This window comes from Temnothorax americanus, unplaced genomic scaffold (genome assembly GCF_048541705.1).
Source record: "Temnothorax americanus isolate GAGA-0224 unplaced genomic scaffold, ASM4854170v1 Scaffold51, whole genome shotgun sequence".
Classification (NCBI taxonomy): Eukaryota; Metazoa; Arthropoda; class Insecta; order Hymenoptera; family Formicidae; genus Temnothorax; species Temnothorax americanus.
The window spans coordinates 1,156,593-1,180,000 of record NW_027509668.1 but is presented as its reverse complement, the minus strand read 5'-3'; the positions used below and the strand labels follow the sequence as shown (position 1 = coordinate 1,180,000).

The window sequence follows — 23,408 nt, the reverse complement described above, 5'->3', positions numbered from 1 at the left end:
TTTCTCGACATTTTCAGTCACCTGGCATAGACACTTGGAACACGATTTTTCCAAGGTTCACCCCTTAAAACAGAAAAATTCTAGCTTCAACCCCCTGTTCCAAGAATACAGAGCCCAAACGGGGGGTGAAGGGGGGATGGGACCAGGGGGGGTGGATAGTCCTCCACTCAAGCATCAACTTCCCAACAGACCCCAACCCCCCCACTCCCCCCCCTTGGGAGCTACGGTAAAAAAACTGAAAGTACCAAAATCAACCCCTTGAAGGAGGGGTCGGAGGGGGGTGGGACCATGGCCAAAGTTCGAGTCGTGAAAAAGACAGTCGATTAGCGTCATAAAAATTTTTCACCCTGGCAACTTGTTCAAGTATACAGAGCCCAAGGGGGGGGTGGGGGGGGGATGGGACCTGGGGGGATGGATAGCAATACCGGAGGGGGTCAACTTTCCAACAGATCCCCCCCCCCTCAATCCACTCCCTTGGAAGTTACGGCCAATAAACTAAATATCTCCAATATGGCTACCGGAAGGAGGGTCAAGGGGGGGGCGGGACCATGGCCAAAGTTCGAATCGTCAAAAAGACAGTTGATATCCGTCATAAAAAAAAAAAAAAAAATTTTCAAAATCTCGGATTCTTCCTATAACCCTTTTGGCTAAATAAATGTTTCAAATAAAATATATTACGTATATGAATCCTTTTACATCGAGTACGGTTTTTCCTGCTCCGTAACATTTATCGCATCTAATATCGCGTAATCCGTCATGCTTTAATTTTTCTTTTTATTTTCAGGTGTCACCAAGACATTCCACGATCAACAGTTATGCTTATGTTTATGCGCTATGCAAGTTTGTCTGGCGTGACCTTTAAAGGCCGTCGCACACAAAATGCATAGCTTAGCATAAGCGTAGCATAAGAACGCTGGACCACGGAGCATCCAGCGTAATGTCACCATTAATTTACATAAGATGCTCCGTGGTCCAGCGGTCTTATATGCTATGCTTATGCAGCCTATGCACGTTTGTGTTCGATGACCTTAAGGTTATTCTATCCTTGTTTGACACCTGATGAGCGATAAAGATAGAATGATGCACGAGCGCTACGAGCGCGCTCCCCAAACGCAGCCTAAGGCTGAGTTTCCACTGAGCGCGTCACGCGTCGCGTCATTCAAGTTAACCAATCAGAACGTCACATTTTAATCCTGTCACAAGTAATGTAATAAAATAGAATGTGTTGCGTGGTTAACTTGTGATGACGCCACGCGTGACGCGCTCAGTGAAAGCTCAGCCTTAGAATGCTTACGTTTCAAATTTTCGCGCACGGAGCATGCGCATGTGGCCACAGAACTGACAGAGCATGCGCATGTGGCTCCGCGCGGGTGGCATGACTGGCATGTTCATGTTCATGGTCGCTACATCACGTGTTGGTATATGACAGGATTCCTAACTCCTAACCTCAGCTGAGAGTCCGTCAACTAACCACAACTAACGCTAAACATCTGGCTTCGCTGGAGGCAGACCGCCGCATTTTTCTGCCAGCGTCTTTCGTTTCGTATCAAAACTCGTCGAATGAGCATAATTTTATTCATATTAGAGGTGCAGCGTGTATTCTAAGTACGTACCGAAACGACGAACGTGTACAAACGTCATTTTGCAAGTATTAAGCATAAGCAAAATACACGTCAAACGTTACAAGGAAAATGAGTTTTAAGACAACTAAGGAAGTTATAGAAGACGGAGACCGTGTTATCTTATATTTAAGTCCAAGCAACATGCATTCTCTGGAAGTAAAAGCGAAACGTTCTAATAAGAAGGGTGAAATCATAGATAATATGTTCCATACTACGTACGGTGCATTGAGAGTTATCTCACTCATCGGACAAAAGTATGGTTCGAAAGTAGAGTTGTCTCGAGGCTGGGCATATGTGTTGCAGCCAACGCCAGAACTCTGGACGCTGACACTGCCGCATAGAACTCAGATTATCTATAGTCCAGATATAAGTCTCATTATACATTTAATGGAGCTTCGGCCAGGAAGTATAATCATCGAAACAGGTATATCGTAATATTTTATGTTAAAAAGGACACGCGTATTCTTTTCATACGTTATTTTAGGTACTGGCAGTGGTTCTTTATCTCACTCATTAATTCGAGCGATACGTCCGAGTGGTCATTTGTATACCTTTGATTTTCATGAACAACGTGTATCTATCGCTGAAACAGAATTTAAGAAGCATGGTTTGAATACGTTTGTAACTTTGAAGGAAAGAGATGTTTGCTTAGAAGGATTTGGAGAAGAGTTAAAACACAAAATTGATGCAGTGTTCCTAGATCTTCCACATCCGTGGTTAGCGATAGAACACGCTACTGTTGCTTTAAAACAAACAGGTGCGTTTTTTCTACGTTTATCTCTTGCGTGTAAAAAAACGTTTGATTGGTAGGGTGTGAATATTTTCTCGAGACACGCATCAATGAACGCTGCATAAAGATACATAAATGGACTAGACCGTAATACGCACAAGTATCGTTGAAGATATATGATACGTGTGTCGTGCATAGAGTTACATTCGTTCGTGTGGTACGATTCGTGATAATATAACATATAACACGTTTTATCCGATAGGTGGAAAACTCTGTTTTTTTTCTCCTTGCATTGAACAAGTTCAACGTACCTGCGCAAAACTGATTTCTAAAGGATTTATAGACGTACACACGTACGAATGTTTGCAAAGAGAAATGAATGTCCAATACAGATCTCTACCGATATTAGATTTGGAATGTTTAAAATACAAGGTACGTTGGTATATTTTCGTATTACTTGTTAAAAATCTCTCTTATTGTATGCAAAGACAAGTAAACGTATCAAGGATTGAGCAACTGTATATTAATCAACTATATATAATCTGATGGCGTCGCCCCAAAACTAGTATATTACGGTCACGACCATAGACTGTGATGGAATAGCATAACGTACGGAACGACAGGCGTTTGACCTGTTTTTAGCCTGTTCTTATGATTTTCCTTGTAAAATCTTTTTTATTTTATTTACTTGTTAATGTTATTAATAGATGAAATGTTTAATAGACCAATGACGTTCAAAGATCGACTTGCGATAAAAATAAAAAATCTAACGTATTTCATTGTAGCAGGCAAACGAAGACATAGTACGCAAGAAGAATGGAAAGGGAAAACAGGAGGAAAAACTTCTTACGGTTACTCATGCTCATTCATTACCGGGCCATACAGGCTTTGTTACGCGTGCTGTTCTTCCTCCTAGTTATGCTCGCAAATAAAACAGTAAAAAGAAAGAAATAGCGTTACAGTATAGAGATTCAGGCAAATAAACAACGGACTGTGGAGGATACAAAACCAAGGCGCGCGATGCACCGTACGCATCGTACGATGTTGATTCAATAAAACTTGTTTTTTTAAACTGGTTTTGCTCTTCTCTCGTCTGCCATCTCGTCGACGAGATGATCCATAATTTTAGGACGTTATGAACCATTTCTATCGCGCTTGTGTCAAATTTTTTTTTTTTTTTGCGACCGTGAATATATTACGACACCTTACAAAATATTCTATTAGTCATAAATAAATATGAGGGCGTTAAAATATACAGAGAATGAAAGCTGGAATGCTACGAGAACGTTTCATCCGTCGCACATTTTTCGTGTTATTTTATGTGTCCGCCTTCGTTGGCGTCCAACTTAGATAATCAACTCGAGTCGCAGCCTGATACTCTTTCACTAAATATTCTACAACTTCTCGTGAGTTGTCTAGCTCGTCAAGATTATCCTCAAACATTTTTTCTTTGCGGAATTGTTCCAAAAATGCTTCACGTTTACGCAACTTGTCGTACTGTTGTAAGGCTCTGTCAAACAGCTAAAAAATTACCGATACGTTAATTAACGTTAAACCGTGCAAAGTTATATCGCGCGTACTGTGATATACGATAATAACGTTTGATACGTCGCAACACTTACCGATGATATATTAGTATGATTAGCCAACATCAAACCAGAAACGCGATGCGTACTTTGTATGTAAGGAGATTTTCTTGAAAGAGCTACTTGTATACTAGCGGGACCCCAAGGAATAAACTGCGTGAGTTTTCGCTCTCTGATCCTTTGCAAAGATTTGTGCACTTGTGTCGGATCTACCTCGCCCTATTAAAGATACATAAATTATTACGTGCAGTTGCACGATGTTTTTATATATTTCACATTTTATTCTAATCCCCCCTACTCTCCGCGATGTAAAATATGAAATAAAATATATTTTAATAAAAAATTTCAATTTTGACGCTTATTTCTCGCGTTTAATACTTTTTATATGTACAAAATGAAATAATGGATCACGTGATTATAAAGAAACACACGAAACTGAACTTTAATGTGTACGGTAAGCTTTTCTAAGAAAAATTTTACCTGAATTATATTTAAGATGGATATGTAACAATGAGCGGCGTTTCTGTCTAATGCGGTAGAAACCATCATATTTTTTGGCTGTAGTAATCGTCGCATTACATCCAAGACGGATGTTTTTCTCACGGATGCACCCTATTAGGAATAATTTTTATGAAAAATATCTTGCTTCCTCTAAAATTATGTCTCTTCTTTCTCTTTTCAAATGCATGAATATATTTCGTGTGTGCACGTACACATTTTTTTAAAATAAACGTGATTTTTCTTATATTCATATCTTTCATCCGTCTCTCTATGCATAAAAGTATATATTAACCATATTAACGTCTGTTACACTGATATAAAATATCAAAAAATAAATACTTTGAGATATTTCATATTCTATATATTTCAACATAAAATATAAAATAGGTAATATAATATGTATTTACTTTTCTCGATAACTCTTCATTCTGATACTTTTATGCATTAGACGAACGAGACTGACCGAATAATGTTAAGGAAACATACGTGCATCTTGAAAAAAGCACGTGCACATTATTTGTATAATCTATGAATGCGCATGATATACAACTGTATTTAACGAATAAACGTCAACGTTTTATATATATATATATACACACACACACATATATAGATATATGACGATTGACTCGGTAAAGATATACATTTACATTCGTTTTTTTTTCACGGTATGCACGTATTAGATTTTACTCTTCTCTAAATCATTAAATACCTCTTGATCTGTTGTAAGTGGAGTGTACCCAGTCATTAAGAAATGTAAGCGAGGAGTTGGTATGAGTGGTGCAATCAAACCAACTAAATCATTGTTCATGTACGAAGGATATCTCAAAGTGGTTGTACTGACGGACATTATTGTTGAAACAAGCTTATTAATTTGTGTAAAGCTAGGATTCTGGATATGCAATCTATCCGAAGCGATTCTGTTGAGAGCAGTATTATCCAAGACCACCACACAATCTGCACATTGAGTCAGCCTTTTCAAAGTTAACAACGAATTATATGGCTGTACTACGACATCGCTGTAACAAAAATATCACGCGTCATATACGTCTACGTTCGGTGTAGAGACGTTCGTAACACGAACGACAACGCGTTACCTTATTTCATCTTGATTTGGAAAAACGCTGTACGTCTCAATCAGTTTTTTGGGAAATCTATCGGCGAGGGATTCCAACATGAAAGATCCCATGCCGGACCCTGTACCTCCCGCTATAGAATGACATAAAACAAAACCCTACGCAAATTCCATGGTTTTTAACAAAAAGATATATTTACAAAAATTATAATAACGAATATATAAGAATATACATACTTCTAAGCTGTCACTGCCATCGGCTTCTCTGTCTAAAATATCAAAGATTTCTTCCTGCAATTTTTCACCCTGATGATATCCAGACGCCCAGTTATTTCCAGCACCGCCGCCATGTTTCGATAAATAGATATTTTCAGGGTTATACAGCTTCGAACAAAGTAAAAAAGATTTTTAACTTTCACGGTCAAACGGTGTACAAGATATGTGTCACGTTATATGTATTATACCTTTGAGTATGGAGAATTCATGATGGTGTGAATTACCCTTGGTTCCAGATCTAACAATACAGCTCGTGGTATATAATGTTCGTCATCTGACTGATAAAAAAAAACATCCTTTCTATCCATTCCCTCTGTCGCGTAGTCTTCTAAAATTCCTTCCGGGCTAATACCGTGCTCTGCGCATAGCCTCTTCCAAAATTCAAATCCGACTACAAAAATGAACAAAACATACAACGTGCGCACAGACACGCGACACGGACGGCATACTCTCTGGTTACGCAAACTTCCTGATACGTTTAAGAAATCTTGTATATAAAGCTACACGATCGTTTTCAACTGTCTGACGCTCTGACTTGGATTATCCAAAGTGGCACAACGTAAAGTAAACCACATACGTCGTAAGCTCATGTTACATTTATGCCGTACTGTTTTTGTCAAACTTGAAGAGAAATATCTATCTACAGCAAACAGGAACAAAATGTAGACATTTACTTTGATTGCCGCATTGACCAAGCTGCAAAGTTATCATCTCGCACGGCATTTTAACGTTGAACGGCTTTTCGTCGAGAATCTAAATCCAAGAAGAAAACAGAAGAAAGAAAATTCAAAAGTCTCGCGTGTCAAGATATAAATCTTGATAATGGGTTATAGGCAGTTATAGGTTATATCGACGTTCGGCGTATCGGACGAGATGAGTCGGTCACGAACCACTAAAAGCAGAGAAGAGCCCGTATCAAACTCGTGGATTGGTACTACGTTTACGCGAGCGTTATGCTGCGTTCCCACTATACGCGTCGCGCGTCGCGTGTCACGACGCCGCGTCATGAGTTATCCACGCAAAACGTTTTATTTTATGACGTCATTTCCGACGCAAGATCTTGTCGGAAATGACGTCGTAAAATGAAACGTTTCGAACTTACGATAATGCCCGATCTACAATAGCTGTAGTAAGCCTCAAGCTGTAAGAAATTGACCAATTGCAGACGAATGTGAGGAGAATAATCGACTGTGATTGGTCAATTTCTTACATCTTGAGACTTACTACAGCTTACTACAGCTATTGTAGATCGGGCAATATATCGTAGTAAATTACTACAGAAGTAACGCTCGCGTAAACGTAGTAATAGCGTGAGATGGATTAAACGTTGACCAATCAGAACACAAAGGGAGCTTTCCAGCAAGCGACACAAGTCGACACAGGTATCGTTTTGTCTTTGTTAAAAAGAAAGATAGAACGACGTTTATGTCGGCTTGTGTCACTTGCGACACTTGCTGGGCTGCGTTCCAAAATTCACTCCAGTTAACTAAAATGCTACAGTGTACGTGACGTAAACTATAGATTTTAGTTACCCAGAGTGAATTTTGGAACGCAACCCTGGAAAGCTCCCAAAGTTCACTTAAACTTGAGATCCAGTTTTAAGGCCATTGCACGTAACAAAGTTTTAGTTTTAATCGTTAGGCCGTAAGAAAATAGACCAAGCACACTCGATTATTCTTCAAGCGCGAGAAGTTTTTCACGTCTATTTTCTTATGGCCTTACGCGTATGACTAAAACTTTGTTAAACCGAAACTTAGACCAAGTTCTTGCATCGTGGACACCGGGCATTGAACCGAAACTTGGACCAAGTTCTTGCTTCGAGGACACCGGGCATAAAGCCTTGTGTACACGATACTAGAAATTGGTCCGAGTTTCGGTTTAAGCCAATGAAACTGCTGCTTTTCCGTAAGAGCTGCAAGTTGATTGGCTTAAACCAAAACTTGGACCAAGTTCTTGCATCGTGGACACCGGGCTTAAGCCAATCAACTTGCAGCTCTTCCACAAAAGCAGCAGTTTCATTGGCTTAAGCCCGGTGTCCACGATGCAAGAACTGTGTCCAAGTTTCGATTTAAGCCAATCAACTTGCAGCTCTTACGGAAAAGCAGCAGTTTCATTGGCTTAAACCAAAACTTGGACCAAGTTCTTGCATTGTGGACACCGGGCATTACAAAAAAGCAGCAGTTTCCGTGGCTTATGCCCGGTGTCCACGATGCAAGAACTTGGTCCAAGTTTCGGTTTAAGCCAATCAACTTGCAGCTCTTACGGAAAAGCAGCAGTTTCATTGGCTTAAACCGAAACTTGGACCAAGTTCTTGCATCGTGGACACCGGGCATAAGCCAATGAAACTGCTGCTTTTCCGTAAGAACTGCATGTTGATTGGCTTAAACCAAAACTTGGACCAAGTTCTTGCATCGTGGACACCGGGCTTAAGCCAATCAACTTGCAGCTCTTCCACAAAAGCAGCAGTTTCATTGGCTTAAACCGAAACTCGGACCGATTTCTAGTATCGGGAACGCAGCCTATTTCTCTTTATGTGGATACAGCCTGACTAATGAATACCGGCCCTAGTCCTAGAGGAAAAAAAAACGGAAACACTCTCGGATCGCGTGTGGTGTGTCGAAAAATTCGATATTGATGTTGTACAATACATGTATGTACGGACAGACGGACACTGTACAGTGCAGTTTGTTCCTTACACGTGATTTATTCACCACCTGAAGTATTCAATGATATTTTTACAAACCTTGATCAATACGGATTAACTTGGCACGCTTGTTTAAACCCTTAAATTATTTAAGGTGCGTAATGAAACATGTTTGTTTATTTAACCTCCGTCTAATAAACAAATGTTGACTTTATTGTTGGTTTCCTTCACGACGATCCGTCCATGCTTTATGTCGTTGCGTTTATATTTTATCGCGAATAATATCGCGTCTTGGTTGATCAATTTTGACATAACATGCGTGTTAAAATGAAGACGTAATAATATTGGATACGTTATATTTGACTAAAGCTCGGTAAAGCTCGGTATGTATGTGTCAGCTCGATGTATCACGTCGTGTTATTTGTTTTTTCAATAATAAACACCAAGGACCGAGGGTCCTTGCAACACTGCAACACAGTGATAAATACGAACGATACGAGTGATGATTAATCTCTTGAACAAATATTGCATATTTTTATATTGTTGTGTGTCAGATGTCTGGAAACAAGTGTCGTAATTGCGGATCTACCGATATTGAGACCGATCCGGGACGTGGCGATGCGATTTGTACAAAATGTGGTTTTGTACTGGAAGATTCGGTTATTATTAGTCAAACAACTTTTGAGGAATCATCCTCTGGTAAAGTAATGGTACTTGGGCACTTTGTTGCTAACGATAGCACAGGTAGCGCTACAAATTTCGGTGCACGTAAGTCCGTTATATATATAGAATGTTATAAGTTGTACGTTAAACGTTTCCATTCTTTCCAAAGATGGCAAAATATTCACAAGTATGGTGTTTTGCTTGTAGCTTATTATGTTAATGGAAAAGAGTCTAGAGGAATTACTATACAAAATGCACGGAAAGGTATAACGCATATTTGCCAGCAATTACGGTAATCAACTTTTTATAATATATTTGCGCACGGAAATGGAAAATATATTTCATTGAACGCGTATTTTTCATAACGCCGAAACTTGTGGATTTTAGCTTAAATCAAACGTGCATCGACACCGCTGTCAATTTCTACAAAATGGCTTTGAATCATAATCTGACACGCGGAAGGAAACAAGCTCACAACCAGGCTGCCTGTGTATATATTACCTGCCGTATTGAACAAACTGAATGTATCCTTTTGAAAAAAAGCGTAAAAAAGCAAAATGCATAGTATTCCACGAGTGTGAAAGATTACGTCGAACCACCCTCGTCTTATGTTTTTTCTAAGCGTGTACAAATGTTTTTATCGAGTATTTACGCACGTGTGTTTTCATTGATGCATACGTAGCGTGCGTATCATCTCGTAGGTTGTCCAATAGAGCTCACGTTGAACAACCTACAAAAGATCAAGTATCGAGTATTGATTCTTAACAGCTTACATGTATGTATATATAGATATGCTCATCGACATCAGCGATATTCTTCATATTTGTGTTCATGAACTTGGACGGACATACCTGCGATTTGCTCAAGTTCTACATATCAACATACCGACAGTGGGTAAGTATGTTGCATGATATACGTATACATATAACATTTATTTTTCTCTCTCGCTCAATATAGTACGTGCACAATTAAAAACTCGCGCGCGTATGTATGTAAAAAGGATACGTTATCTCGAGAGATAACGAGAGACCGGTGTATGTATGTACAACATACGTACAACGCGGTATTTGAACGGGATAACGTTTGTTTATAGAACTAAAAGACACAGTCATCTCTCAATAATAATCTGTGTGAGTTTAATATATACCGGCATACATAAATTGATTTTTTTTTTTTTTTTTTTTTTTTTTTTTTTTTTGACGGAATATATAAACCGCGAACGTACATCTGAAAGAATATCCAACATATATTATATTTAAAATATATTTAAATGAACCGACTGCGGGGTTACAGTGAGCATTATTTTATACTATGTATCAACATATGCATTATTAAAATCGATACTCTAAATTAAACACCTTAAATATATATATTTTTACATATTTTATTTAAAAAATTTCTACGTTTTAAAACATCTTTTGTTTCTAAAAATAAAATCAGATTTTTTAACGTATAATATCATCATAATATCTGAAAAAGAGACTGTAAGCGGTATCTTGTAGACTTTTTAGACTTTTCATTATACTTGGCATACTTGACATTCCGAGGATTTTATAGTTTTTTATAGTTTACAATAGCTACACGAATAAAATAATATCGCAGCGATGAAATATAAAAAGATGTTGTGTATATACTCGATATTTTTTAAAAGCGTGCCAAGTTTCAGGATAGTAACGTAAACACGTTGATTATACATTTAAACATATTTTCGTAACGTCATTTAACAGTACTCACAACTTCATGTACGTACATGCGCAGTGACAAAGCATTTATTTACTTTTCACACATAGATTAGTTTAGATAATATCCTTTACCGTAGGAGAGTATCAATATTTCAAGTATATTTAGTCAAAACGATATTACGCGCTCTGACACACACAGACACCTCTTTTCTTTATACTCTATTATTATCATCCTATATATAGATATATATTTACAATGTTTAAATAACCATCTTCTTTCGCGTACTCGATACAAGACAAAAATCAACGTCCGCGCGCAACGCGAGCAAAATGCTGCATTTGTTAGATATGCATAGAAAAATAGATATGCTCTTTTCCCAAGTTATTTACATAAGTTTACCAACGAAATGGTAGAGTGATAATGTAATGGTAAGATCGTTTGGAACGTCTTGGAAATGTCGCAACTAAATATTTATTTACACGGCCATCAATAACGTTAATTAAACAGATATTAAAACATCAAAAGTCTAATACAAGATTTGTAAATAACGAGAATTTAATTTTAAATATATGTATATTTTACGTGTTACTTTCAACGTGCACACGATAACTGTACATATATACTATCTTTGCCCTCTACGAAAATATACGTTCCAAGTGAGTTCACGTTAGTATCGCGCGTGCATATTAAACGTTGATCGTGTCTTTTGGCGTTGAAACATTTTTATTTGTAGCCGTATATTTCAATCGCATCGTCTTTAAGAAACGTAATTGACAATAATGTAATAGTACGTTTGGTGCGTATAATCTAAAACGTTAAATAGATATATACAACGTTCAATGAATATATAATTTCATCTCATTAATTAATTAACAGACAGACGAGACGTCAACGAAGATTCAATTAATCGTTCTATCTAGGAAGAAGGATACGTTCGCTGAAACATCCGCAACTTTATAAATTAACTGTATTTACACGAGAAAAAATACTTTTCTTCAAGTAGAATCGATAATGTAGCTGTGTATGCTGAAAATATTAGATACGACACATTTTGTTCTATTTATCTCTACGTGTAAGTATTCGTCTTCAGACGTTTCCAAAAAGTGTACTTTATCTAGACGTTGAAGATCGTCCCGAATATTGAGTCGTTAAGACCTATTTCGCGTTGAAGACGCTATTCGTATCTGACGTTAAATCTGAATACTTGTGTGAACGACACCGTCCTTCCTCACGCACGTCTCGAGAACTTTATCCGCGCGCGGATTTTCGTCCCAATGAATGACAAATGTTATCTCTAAATGTCTCTTTCGTGCAAGCCAGAGCAATTAAACCATAAGCTCTGTCGCGATCTTCTGTCAATCGTCGGATGGTGGCCCGTAGAAAATTAATTCGGGAATTTGTCCTCCTTGGACACCGGTACCGTTAGTGCTTTCGGAACTACACTGAAACTGAAAGTTTACACTGCCGACTGTCGCTTCCGACATACCTTCTTGACCGAAAAAACTCAGTTCCCCACCGTCTAATATTGCACTTGCCGTGTATGAACATTCTGGCTCGATTTGTATCGGATTCTCGAAATATACGTGAAACGTGTTACTCGAGCCGTCGGAGAAAAACTTGGTGTTATTCTCCGCCAGAACATTCCCGAGTCTCTTAAGTTCTATCTTGACATTATAATCGGCAGCACCGGATGAGCTTCCGTATAGCCCAAAACCCACCACAAATATTCTTTTATCAACGCTGAATTGAATTGAGTCGCAACGACCTCTGTATCGCCATTGATTTGACCTATATGCGCAGGATTGGAATCTGTGACAAACCTGCACAAATAATATGTATATTTTTACGTATCCAAACGTTTTTGTAGCCAGTTATAACCAGTATTATATATATTTAACGTTAATGCCAGTTATATAGTCAGTATATTATCTATATTTACTATGATTGATTTACTATGAGAGATTTACTATGAAACCGTACTATGATTATTTGTTCGGAAATGGATATAGCAGATCGTTATTTGAAACTTGCTCACAAAGTCTTATCTTTTCGATAATATTATAATGATACAAATGCGACAAATGCGAGGTGAGGCTTTATATTTTGTAACTTTTCATATACTACGTGATTTTCACTTACCTGAGTTTTCAGCCCTTGACGTGGCTTGATAGGAAAACAAAGTTGTGGCTTCGTACTGGCCGTAAAGTGCAGAAACAAGTCGATTGTTTCTTGATGCGTTAGGATTCCTGTCTGTGCCGCACTATTTGCAAACTCTTCGAGCGTCATAGCGGGAAGTCTAATTAAATACAAGGCAGATCCTAAAAAGAAAATAAATGTACACCCACATATACATGTGTACGCGTAGAATGGATCGTTTGAATATTGATTCATTTTGAAAAGAAAAACCGGCACACTTACCTAACACGTGCCTTTGATTGGCGGGAATAGGCTCGAGATCTTGCCGTATGCATTCCGCAGATGCCCATCTTAATGCAGCATCCCATACGTGGATTTCTTTGCAGTTTAGTGTCTCTCGAGATAAGACAGATTCGAGCGTATGAATATCAATATCCACAAAACCGTCAGATCTTAGGGCCATTTCTGCCTGTCACACACAATAGATTTGTATTACTATTAATATTGATGTTTGATCGCATATACCAATCATCGCGCATCCGTGTTACTTAATAATATTGTTGTTTGATGGCTATAATGTATACCGTATGATTTCAAGTTTGTTCTAAAAAGATGTAACCTGTGACGTATTTGTAATAAAAGTTTAAAGCTTATGCATTTAATCAACATTTCACATATTATACGTTTATATAGAGTATACACGTGTGTACGCTACATATATATATTCTCTCTCTCTCTCTCTCTTTTATATATATATATATATATATATATATATATATATATAACATGTATGCGCCGTCACGTTCTTCAAGATATTTTTTATACGATATTCGTATGGCATTATAGTAATTTGACAACTAAAATCTTTCTCTCTTCGAGTGTGTCTCTTCGACGGAAAGGGAAAAGAAAGATATCACATTTTTATTCTTATTTAACTTGTTCGCGTTGATGCTCGTAAATTTTATGAAAACGGCTATTAAGAGATAAAAATAATAATATTATTATTAATAATAATAATAATAATAATAATATAATAATAATAATAATAATACGTGATTATGGGGAAATAAAAAATCAGCGAAATATATAAATATTTCATAATACTAAGTTGTAAAATATTTATATATTATAGATTATACATATATTGTGTGTGTGGAGGGACGTGTGTCGCTACAAAATCGGTCATAAAATATAATAAACATTTCCATTGTTTATTGAAAAACGACCACGTTTATTCAAGTTGCTTCGCCTTATTTAATCGTTACACTTGATACAAAGTTTGTGAACGTATTCTTGATAAAAGTATTTAATATTAATAAATAACATATATTCAAAAAATTTGCAGTTTTTTTCATAAATCAAAACAAACGTTAACTAACGTTAACATGTACTACATACATTTATATTAATGTATGAACTCCGTGTACTCATTAAAACGTTGTTTAAAACAAAAAAAATGTAGTAAAAATCTATCAGAACTATTCTCACACTTGATTGATTGTTGAATAATGTAATCTTTTTAATACTTGCCGCAATATATATATATATATATATATATATGTATATATTTAGAAAATCTGCCACGTATTTTTATTCGAAAAAAGGCTTAAAACACATACAAAAGTTGCATCACCGTGCGCACCTTCTCCTAAAACCTATTTAATTGGAACGTAAACATTAAAACTCGAAATCTATCATCACGAGACACTACGCTACTTTCAAGACATCCTTAAATAAATTAACGCGTACCGCAGATAATTAACACGAGCATAGCGGTCATTTTTTTAATATAAAAATCATTTATAGCGATCAACATTGTTATAATACAACGCCAGCTGTAAAAAGACGAAAAACAACGAATAATATTTTTCCATTCAAGCACGTTGCACGCACGTGTATCGAGAGATTCAATACAACTGAATATATATGTATATATAGGTATATATACACATCCATAGGTATAATCCCGCGACTTTCGTTCACTTTTACTTAGCTGATTACTCGATTGATATCTGTCGCTGTGCTAGAAACATCGTTCGGGTTGCTTTTACCGCGCTCGTATTCGTCTATTAACGTATCCTGATACATGATATTTTGTGTGACTTCAATCTGATCTACGTTCGTGTCCGGAAAATAAGGTTCACTTCGCGTTCGGAATAGCGAGAGAGACAACGGCTCATCCGCGAGGACGTTTGTACAACAATCATTTTCCGAGAGACTCAAACAGTGCGGCACTCGCGATAATCCGCTCTTGAAACTTTCGCACGTGTCATCGTTCACGCCGCCGTTGCTTTTACACGCACGTCGATATCGCAGCGTGTCGACGTTCGTGTCACAAACGCAAGAACGTAAACTCGAAATGTGCGAGACCGAGTCGTTAGAGGTACTTGAGTAATCTTCGAGCGTTCTCGCCAAGTTCTTGTCGCTCAAAGTAATGGTTCTTAGCGTCCGTTGCATTTGACTTACTTGTGCATCAATCACCTCCCAGCAACGTTGCATGAGATTGGGTTCTTCAAACAGGCGAGATTGACTCAGAAGCAGGCACGCGTTCTTCGCCGTGAGACTCGTTTCCAGATAATTGACACACGCCCGTGCCAAGTGTGGAACTATATATTTCTTCGCGACGTATAACGTCGCTAGAACTGTATCTGCTTCTAGCTGCACTTCGTCGCAATACATGTACCTAAAACAAAACGTATATCGCACGACCGTTACAACACAAAGTACGGTCGTACAACTATCTTGACGAATGAATACCATACGAATACAACTTTCATTGTGAATCCGAACGACGCGCGACGACGCGCGCGCGATAATGTACGTTTCTTCCGATCTTCCGCGAATAATGGTTAGGTACGCGTTTACTCTCTCTACCTGCGGTTTACGTCTTCTTTTACGAATATAATACAATATAGTTCCTAAGATCTAAGGATCTTGTGGGATCTTGTTCAACAGACTTGTTCAACGCGACGATATAAAGAAAAGAATCGCGCGACGTTTACATTTTATACATTTTGTTTGCCCGGTTGCGCTCTTACCTCAACAACGCGAGAAAGGCTGCTGGTTCAACGTCAGGCACTTCTATGTCTCTTTTATTTTCTGGTAACCCTCCGTAGAACATGGCATAAAATACAGAACTGCCAGTAGCGAGGACATATTTATGTGCCGGTATCGTTTGTGTGTGACCTATGTGGTATTAATATACGAGATGTGTGTATATATATATATAATATCTTTCTCTGACGAGAGAGAGAGAGAGAGAACAAGTAATAGTGTTGAAAGAGGAAGACGAAGGTAAAAATGTTCAACAAGTACCTGGACTGCCAACGACAAATATAATATCAGCCATAAGATGATTATTAAACATCGCCGCGTTTCGTTCTCGAACTGTAGGTTTTGTCGCTTGCCAATTGGGATCTTGGGTGCACGCTCCGGGTGATAGTAAATTTAAGTGGGTCACGGGTGAAGATAAGGAAGACAGAGGCGATGCAGGAGCGCTCAATGGCTGATTCACGGTGATTCCTTCGCGTTGTAAGACGATAGACGAGGAGAGTGGACTCACCGCGGGCGGTGAATCTGATGTATTACTTGGAGATTCCGCTAGAATTTAAAGAAAAAAGTCACAACTTTCTATCGCGTCGCATACACACACAGATATATACACGTATGAAATATATTAAATATTATTAAACGTGAGAAACATCATCAGGGTGGAAACTTAGAACGCGCCCACATATAATGCGCGCGCGGGTGTGTGTCGCCAATAAGGCAAAAGTGGTTGTGCGCGACATCTCAAAATATTCGTAAACTTGCAATAAACTGACAACTGACAATAACCGACACGGAGTAAAACTTGTGTAGGTTTCTCCCTCTCAAGCCGCGTCACGTTAAATCTTGTTCAATCAACGTACACACAAGTGTTGAATAACGCGCGATACAAGAGACAAGTAACGTTTGGATTTTTCTAAAACGAAGCAGAGTTATATTCCCAGAGTAAGTAGCAACGTATCCGCAACGGGCACGAACGTCGACCAGACCACCTAACGTGTGCTAGCTTTCGTTTGATCGCAATCAACGTTTGTGTCGGCCGAGCCTGCTAGACATAATCCAACCCTAACGACATTTATTTTATATTATCAGCTAGCAGCTCAAACCGAGCGGACGCTGTTGAACGCTAAGATTCTATCGACGCGCACTTTCATCTCCCCGCGACACGCTGCATCACGTTCCTGGCAAACTTTGCTGCAAATATTTCTGCCAATAATGGCATGCCGTCCGTGCCAGATTCTAAAATTTTTCTGCAGAGATAACGTGTTGGCTGTCTGGTTTATTTCGTTTCGTTTGTAAACGCCATTCTTTATTTTATTACTAACAACATCAACATATATACGTATAATTTTTTTTCTCGACGCCGCTCGTGTGTCAAATCGTCGTAAAACGCCATTGAAAGATTTAACGTTCTCAACGTTCCGTGTGTCGAAAATGTACGATCAAAACGTCAACAGAAATAACTTGAATAACTTGACGTGTGCGATACGCGTGTGGAGAGACGCGAGAGTGTTAGGTTAGGTTATGTAAAGATCTCGAGTTTCTTCAGCTCCGAGTATTTTGCGCACATTTGAGAGACACGTCCATCTCTCTCTCTCTCTCTCTCTCTCTCTCTCTCTCTCCACGGGCTTTGAAATAAAGGCTGTAACGTTTGAAAACAAGGCATCTGTTATCTTGGACACAACGCGCATTGTTTACCGTCAGTATACATTATTTAGTATGTCGTCCAGAAGTTGCGCGCGCTCGGTCTTCCTGTTGCGATACGTTAGCGTGGTTTTGCGTTGATTTTCACCAAAGTTTTATCTCATTGATTTCCGTATTTTTAATTAAGTATTGTACGGATGTCAAACAGCGTAACGAGCACCTTTTCGCGACACTGGCGTGAATGTGCCGTGTGCATAGCGCACGGCGCGTGGCGACTGGCGACTGGCGACTGGCGACTGGCGACTGGCGACATTGGCGACGGCGTAAACGATGCGTAAAGTACCTATACCTATACAGTGAGAAAATATATTCGCAGAGATCCGCGCAGAGAACGTAAGACAGAGAAGTAGAACGTACTTATCTATCCTTGTGTTCGTTTTTCCGTACTGGGTCGCGATACATATTTCATTCATCCTTTCTTTTTTCTTTTATGTTATATCTAGCATCTCTCACACAAACACATATCTTGCACGGCGTTACTCTCTTTTTTCTCATCTATTTCAAATCAAGGCTACCAAGTAACAAATGAGATAAAAATTAAAAATAAATTTTTGTAGTTATTTTTCACGTATCCATTCCTAGTTCAAAAATGATTTTGACATAAATAGATAGAAATATGTAGAAAATAATTTACTGTCAAAAAAATTGATATTTTACACTCTCCCCCTTTAATGGATGCTTTTCATTCAATAATAGACGCAGCACACGTGTATCGAACATATCTTTTCTCTTTTCTATTCAACTCTTAATCGCGTGCATAACATATAAATGGAATCGATAATAAGAACGTCACAATTTTTTTTCTTTATTATATGACACGTAACGCAACATAACGCAACGATAAAGGAGTGAACTAAAATAAACTCAACGTAAGTTTAAAGCAGAGTTTAAAGCTCTCTCTCCCTCCCTTTCTCTTTTCTTCCCTTCCCTCTCCGCCTCCTCCTCCTCCTCCTCCTTTCCCTCTTTCCGCACTCCGCGCTGTCACACGCACGCACGCACGCACACACCCTCTTTCTCTCTCTCTCTCTCTCTCTCACCGTTCATCCAAGCCGTGGTCTGTTTGACCGCGACGTTGTCCTGAAAACGCTTCATTGGCTTGGTAGAGATCTTCGAGTAGAGATTCGACATTGCCATCGTCGTCGACGTTCGAACGGTGGCGTCAGCTCAGCCCACGTCAGCCTTTCCCTTCCCGTCGTATAATCTCCTCTGGTGCGCGCGCGTTTCACAAAACTACTCCGAGTCACTCCGGGAGATCGTGCGCCGTGTCGGCTAAGCGGCCGCCATTTCCCATCCCATGTATCATGTATGTATGCGGATGTAACGCACCCATGAGACGTCTGTACGGCGCTGCGCCGCTGCCGTGCCGACGCCGTGGTCGAGCAGTGCCGCCACCGGCTCCACCCGCCACCCGCCACCCGCCACCGTTATCAATTAACCATGTCGGTCGATAGCAGACATGAGAATATAGTCGATATAGGATCACTGAATACAGGATTCGAAAACTCTATTGTCTTTATTAACAACTTTATTTGCTGTTTCGTCGCTTCTTGCCGCGCAGCAAGCGTTTCCGCGTCTTGTGGACAGAAGCCATAAGCACATATGTTATTATGCATATATATATATATATATGCATATTAAAAGTTGAAAGAGTTGAACGACGTCGTATGTGTACATACATACATACGTAAACGCGACATCTTAATTGTTTGAATGAGAAAATAAAATATTAGGTACTTAAAATATAAAGCTTTTCATTTAATATCTAGGATGAAACACACAAAGATTATATATTCTTATATTCTTCACATAACACACATATAACTTTATTTCTTTATCTGTCTCGTTTAGATCCTTGTTTATACATCATGAGGTTTGCGCACAAGCTTGAATTTGGTGATAAAACTCACGCCGTGTCCAATACGGCTTTAAGAATCGTTCAAAGAATGAAAAGGGATAGTATTCATAGTGGTCGCAGACCATCGGGTCTGTGTGGCGCAGGTATGTACAGTGGTGAACATATGTTATCGATATGACAATGTTTTTATTATTTATTACACACACACACACACACACACACACATCTATATATATGTGTATTATACATTTGTATTTTCTCGGCGATAGCATTGTTAATAGCTGCGCGAATACATGAATTCAGTAGATCAACTGCTGACATTATAAAAATTGTCAAGGTACACGAATCGACCCTACGTAAAAGGTAAGACATACGATCTTCTAGAGATATTCATTTATATCTACATTTAATATTTCTGTAATAGCATCGTGTATACGACGGATGTCTTTCTCTCTTTTCTTTCATTTATAGATTGATAGAATTTGGCGATACACCATCTAGTGGGTTGACATTAGATGAATTTATGACGGTGGATTTGGAGGAAGAACAGGATCCTCCAGCGTTTAAAGCGGCCCGTAAAAAGGATAAGGATCGTTTACAAAGAGTAAGACGCTCTTTTCTTAAACTGTAATATTTTCTGCTTGAAAGTCTTTTAATCGACGTATCTTGTATAATATTTTATATACGATACTTTTACGTTCTACGGATCGTTCTCTTTCTAGTTGGAAAACATACATATGGAAATAAGTGAGCTGCAAGCGGAAATTGATAGACAATTAGAAGATTATAGAATAGGGAAAGGAAAGAAACGGAAAGATGGTACGTTTGGTGTTTTATAACATACATTACTTAATAACAAAATAAACACAAAAAGAACAACTACGTTCGTTAGACATACGAGAGATAAACTCTTTAGAAGGAAAGGGGGTATACTTTACGAGATATTTTAAATTATATTTCGCGTTCTTCGAACGTAAAATCTGTGAACGATCTAAATATACCTAATGTCGTTCGATACACTTTTCGATACGTTTGTTTTAATATCTCAACACTTGTACATATGTATAATGACGAGAGAGGACGCGATTAATATACCAGGTACACGTGTATATTGTACGTCCATTGATCCATGTACCCCTACAAGGACGAGAGTCGTCACGTGCGTCCTCTCGTCATTTTTTTATAATAGTAATCAAGTATCGTGGTACGAGTAGTAGTACGTTAAACATATAGTTATCGAAAAGTGATTTTACGAGCGATACAAGACTACAAAATCCTATTCTCCTCAAAACGGAACACGTTTGAAACTGACGCGTATCTCACGAACCATTACTTTTGAATATATTTCCGACTTCGTGTTGGTTACGTTATACTACGTTCACCCTATTTATATACACGTGTCGTAGTATTTGTTTTACGATACATCTTTTGCAGCATCTTTTATAGAGAGCGAGGACGCAGATAGATTTATTCGGGAAAGTAACTTGACGATAATCCAACGATATGTTGAGAACAATATTGATGATCCTGATGAGAAAGTTGGAGATGCTGTTTTAGATGAAAATAATACTTCACTTATAACTGGGTTAGGTAAGCATATATATATATATGTGTCTATATAAATACGTACATTACTTAATATTTTATTATCAACATCGTTATAATTTTTTTATGCGTCGCATGCAGGTCCGGATATAGCATCTATGATGTCTGCGAACGATCATTCGAATGAACCCAAGGAGAAGGATAGTACGTTCGAAAATGTAAGACTTATCCCTTTTATTCTCGTTGAGTTGACGTATAACGTACGCGTCCAACTATAAAGCAATATTTCATTAAATACTTGCAAGGAAATACGAACCGTGGATAGATTAAAATCAAAAACACACCGTTCTTTTTTATACGTATTTTCTTCTTAAGCATGTTAACGTATTCGCCGCCAAGGGACGTTACCTGCGTTTCCGATTCGTGCAAAATATGTTGCGTTGAATAACGAAAAGAACCATAAGATATCAAATTAACGTATAATATAATACGATGCATAAATATTTCGTTACTTACCAGTGTGCACTTTAACTAAACTGTCATGTGTTTTTCTACTTTATTAACAAACACGTCTTACGCACGTGTCGTACACTCATATTACGTGCGGTCAAAAATATCGCGGAGCGTGGTGCGGTATAAATGGATGGGTTCGGATGGGGGCGACTACACGACTATAGTAACGGCGAACGTGTTGAAGGGATTAAAAAATTCTCTGAAGAAACGTTTACATTTGTATCTCTAATATTGTTTCCACGATTCTATATCGTGTTGAAACTATAATACAAAAAAAGGTTTTAAATGTTTCAAGTCTCATGTGTGTGATTTCAAAGGTCAACGCTTTCTATTTGTGGTGTATTCAGATTTTTTAAAAATGTTTTCGTTTGCGTGTATTTTCTCATTAGATTCATATTTGAACGTCGTTAAATCTATCGACTCACACATTTGTTCCGTCTTTGAATATACAAAACACTTTGGCGGGCTATACTGTTTTCAGGCTTCTTCGGAAATCTATACGAATGATATCGATGATGATGAATTAGACTGCTATATTCTTTCGGAAAAAGAAACGCAATCTAAATCTGCCCTTTGGAATAAAATAAATGCTGATTATCTTGTTCAACAAAAAGAAAAGGAAGAAAAACGTTTAAAGGAAAAAGAAGAAGGTAAACCTGAAAAGAAGAGAAGAAGAACGACCTCGAAAAAACATAAAACTCCCGCGAATACTGCGGGTAAGTTGATCTCTGTCTCTCTGTCTCTCTCTCTCTCTCTCTCTCTCTCTCTCTCTCTCTCTCTCTCTCTCTATCTCTATCTCTCTCTTTCTCTCTCTCTCTCTCTCATCTATATATATTTTTATTGACATATTTATAATTTATTAAGCCCTCTTCCATTCTTCTCTCCATTAGGCGAAGCAATCGAAAAAATGCTGCAGGAAAAGAAGATATCCTCCAAGATTAATTACGAAGTGTTGAAAAATCTAAACAATCAACAACAAAATAATCAAGAGTTACCCATCACGAACACGTCGGAGTTAGACACGATAAGTTTTAAGAAACCGTAAGTACAGATTATTTTACACGTATGTCGTTAAATCGATTGATAAGTACACGATAATTTTTTTCTTTTTCGTACACGTAGGATAACGGTTACGTCTACACTAAAGTCAGCAGAGGCTTTGTTAACAAAAAAATACCGTTCTATTCAGCCAAATACTCAACAACTGAAGAAAACATTGGATAAAACATTAGATGGTAAAACACTTAAAAAAGAAGATGAGGACGTCACGAAGAAAGAAATCACGTCAATGGAAACGGATACACCTATAGTGGACACATCTGAAATCGGTTGTGTAATCTTTATCTTTTTTTAGAATATCTTTATCTTATCATGGCGTATCATATAGTAGTACTAAATGTCCTGCATAGACTTTATTATTTATCCCTTTTTATTGCAGTATATGAAAATGACGATTACCTTGATGAAGAAGAACCTGACGCTACGGAAATGTCACTTGGACAGATGCTCGAGTCTCATGCAACATCCGAGGGCGAATTTTGCGACGATGGTTACGAGTACGAATAAGAACCTAACGGTTTACATACATTTTTTTATTTTCGTGTTCATTATTATTATTATAAAAGTAAAAACGTCGTAGAAAAATGTTAGCGTGTAATCTAAAAAATAAATCATTTTTTAAATAAGTATCTTGTTATAATAATACAACCACGTTAACGCTGCATCGGTCATATCTCGTTAAATTTTTCCATTTTGGTCGTTCCTCTTGTATTACATATATCGCGCGCAATAGCATGCGTGAGAGATCAACCACGCGGAGTACGTCCG

General features: G+C 38.1%; 4 protein-coding genes across 10 annotated transcripts; 2 read left to right on the top strand and 2 right to left on the bottom strand.

Annotated features, from left to right (window-relative positions):
• Positions 1 to 1,691: 1,691 nt before the first annotated feature.
• On the top strand, positions 1,692 to 3,424 carry Trmt61 (tRNA methyltransferase 61). 3 transcript variants are annotated; one of them, XM_077418990.1, is made up of 4 exons: positions 1,692 to 2,046; positions 2,215 to 2,379; positions 2,615 to 2,784; positions 3,138 to 3,424. In XM_077418990.1, the coding sequence occupies exons 1-4, from the start codon at positions 1,692 to 1,694 to the stop codon at positions 3,282 to 3,284; spliced, it is 837 nt and encodes a 278-aa protein (XP_077275116.1). In that variant the 3' UTR covers positions 3,285 to 3,424. The 3 variants fall into 3 exon arrangements, with proteins under 3 accessions (XP_077275116.1, XP_077275115.1, XP_077275114.1); XM_077418989.1 differs by having other exon boundaries at positions 2,107 to 2,379; positions 3,141 to 3,424; XM_077418988.1 differs by having other exon boundaries at positions 2,107 to 2,379.
• Positions 2,856 to 6,695, bottom strand: LOC143904365 (tubulin gamma-2 chain). The gene is made up of 8 exons (XM_077418987.1): positions 6,465 to 6,695; positions 5,979 to 6,181; positions 5,752 to 5,898; positions 5,537 to 5,673; positions 5,152 to 5,458; positions 4,419 to 4,550; positions 3,975 to 4,157; positions 2,856 to 3,873 (listed from the first exon to the last, which is right to left on the bottom strand). Exons 1-8 carry the CDS (start codon positions 6,511 to 6,513, stop codon positions 3,670 to 3,672), a joined length of 1,362 nt encoding a protein of 453 aa, XP_077275113.1. The 5' UTR covers positions 6,514 to 6,695; the 3' UTR covers positions 2,856 to 3,669.
• A 1,697-nt stretch (positions 6,696 to 8,392) lies between these two features.
• Positions 8,393 to 23,266, top strand: Brf (Brf RNA polymerase III subunit). Of its 3 annotated transcripts, none has more exons than XM_077419040.1 (15): positions 8,393 to 8,588; positions 8,989 to 9,202; positions 9,305 to 9,389; positions 9,485 to 9,621; positions 9,887 to 9,991; positions 19,517 to 19,666; positions 19,793 to 19,886; positions 19,995 to 20,127; positions 20,246 to 20,342; positions 20,970 to 21,113; positions 21,210 to 21,286; positions 22,063 to 22,297; positions 22,472 to 22,622; positions 22,704 to 22,909; positions 23,020 to 23,266. In XM_077419040.1, the coding sequence occupies exons 2-15, from the start codon at positions 8,989 to 8,991 to the stop codon at positions 23,145 to 23,147; spliced, it is 1,956 nt and encodes a 651-aa protein (XP_077275166.1). In that variant the 5' UTR covers positions 8,393 to 8,588; the 3' UTR covers positions 23,148 to 23,266. The 3 variants fall into 3 exon arrangements, with proteins under 3 accessions (XP_077275166.1, XP_077275164.1, XP_077275165.1); XM_077419038.1 differs by having other exon boundaries at positions 8,394 to 8,588; positions 20,958 to 21,113; XM_077419039.1 differs by lacking the exon at positions 8,393 to 8,588 and adding an exon at positions 8,673 to 8,817 and having other exon boundaries at positions 20,958 to 21,113.
• On the bottom strand, positions 10,466 to 19,010 carry Lute (BTB/POZ domain containing protein 3 lute). Of its 3 annotated transcripts, none has more exons than XM_077419043.1 (7): positions 18,706 to 19,010; positions 16,232 to 16,516; positions 15,955 to 16,102; positions 15,383 to 15,599; positions 13,199 to 13,385; positions 12,920 to 13,098; positions 10,466 to 12,600 (listed from the first exon to the last, which is right to left on the bottom strand). In XM_077419043.1, the coding sequence occupies exons 1-7, from the start codon at positions 18,800 to 18,802 to the stop codon at positions 12,136 to 12,138; spliced, it is 1,578 nt and encodes a 525-aa protein (XP_077275169.1). In that variant the 5' UTR covers positions 18,803 to 19,010; the 3' UTR covers positions 10,466 to 12,135. The 3 variants fall into 3 exon arrangements, with proteins under 3 accessions (XP_077275169.1, XP_077275168.1, XP_077275170.1); XM_077419042.1 differs by lacking the exon at positions 18,706 to 19,010 and adding an exon at positions 17,829 to 18,292; XM_077419044.1 differs by lacking the exon at positions 18,706 to 19,010 and adding an exon at positions 17,663 to 17,819.
• Positions 23,267 to 23,408: the final 142 nt, after the last annotated feature.

Excerpts from the sequence above, each read along its gene's own strand:
- Trmt61 (XM_077418988.1), top strand. The coding sequence starts at position 1,692 with ATGAGTTTTAAGACAACTAAGGAAGTTATAGAAGACGGAGACCGTGTT. Across the intron at positions 2,047-2,106 it reads AAGTATAATCATCGAAACAG|GTACTGGCAGTGGTTCTTTA; the intron begins GTATATCGTAAT and ends ACGTTATTTTAG. Across the intron at positions 2,380-2,614 it reads TGTTGCTTTAAAACAAACAG|GTGGAAAACTCTGTTTTTTT; the intron begins GTGCGTTTTTTC and ends TTTATCCGATAG.
- LOC143904365 (XM_077418987.1), bottom strand. The coding sequence starts at position 6,513 with ATGCCGTGCGAGATGATAACTTTGCAGCTTGGTCAATGCGGCAATCAA. Across the intron at positions 5,899-5,978 it reads TGAATTCTCCATACTCAAAG|CTGTATAACCCTGAAAATAT; the intron begins GTATAATACATA and ends CTTTGTTCGAAG. Across the intron at positions 5,459-5,536 it reads CCAAATCAAGATGAAATAAG|CGATGTCGTAGTACAGCCAT; the intron begins GTAACGCGTTGT and ends TTTTTGTTACAG.
- Brf (XM_077419038.1), top strand. The coding sequence starts at position 8,989 with ATGTCTGGAAACAAGTGTCGTAATTGCGGATCTACCGATATTGAGACC. Across the intron at positions 19,667-19,792 it reads ATCGGGTCTGTGTGGCGCAG|CATTGTTAATAGCTGCGCGA; the intron begins GTATGTACAGTG and ends TCTCGGCGATAG. Across the intron at positions 22,623-22,703 it reads ACGATAAGTTTTAAGAAACC|GATAACGGTTACGTCTACAC; the intron begins GTAAGTACAGAT and ends TCGTACACGTAG.
- Lute (XM_077419042.1), bottom strand. The coding sequence starts at position 18,081 with ATGAATGAAATATGTATCGCGACCCAGTACGGAAAAACGAACACAAGG. Across the intron at positions 15,600-15,954 it reads GCCTTTCTCGCGTTGTTGAG|GTACATGTATTGCGACGAAG; the intron begins GTAAGAGCGCAA and ends GTTTTGTTTTAG. Across the intron at positions 13,099-13,198 it reads CAATCAAAGGCACGTGTTAG|GATCTGCCTTGTATTTAATT; the intron begins GTAAGTGTGCCG and ends TTTTCTTTTTAG.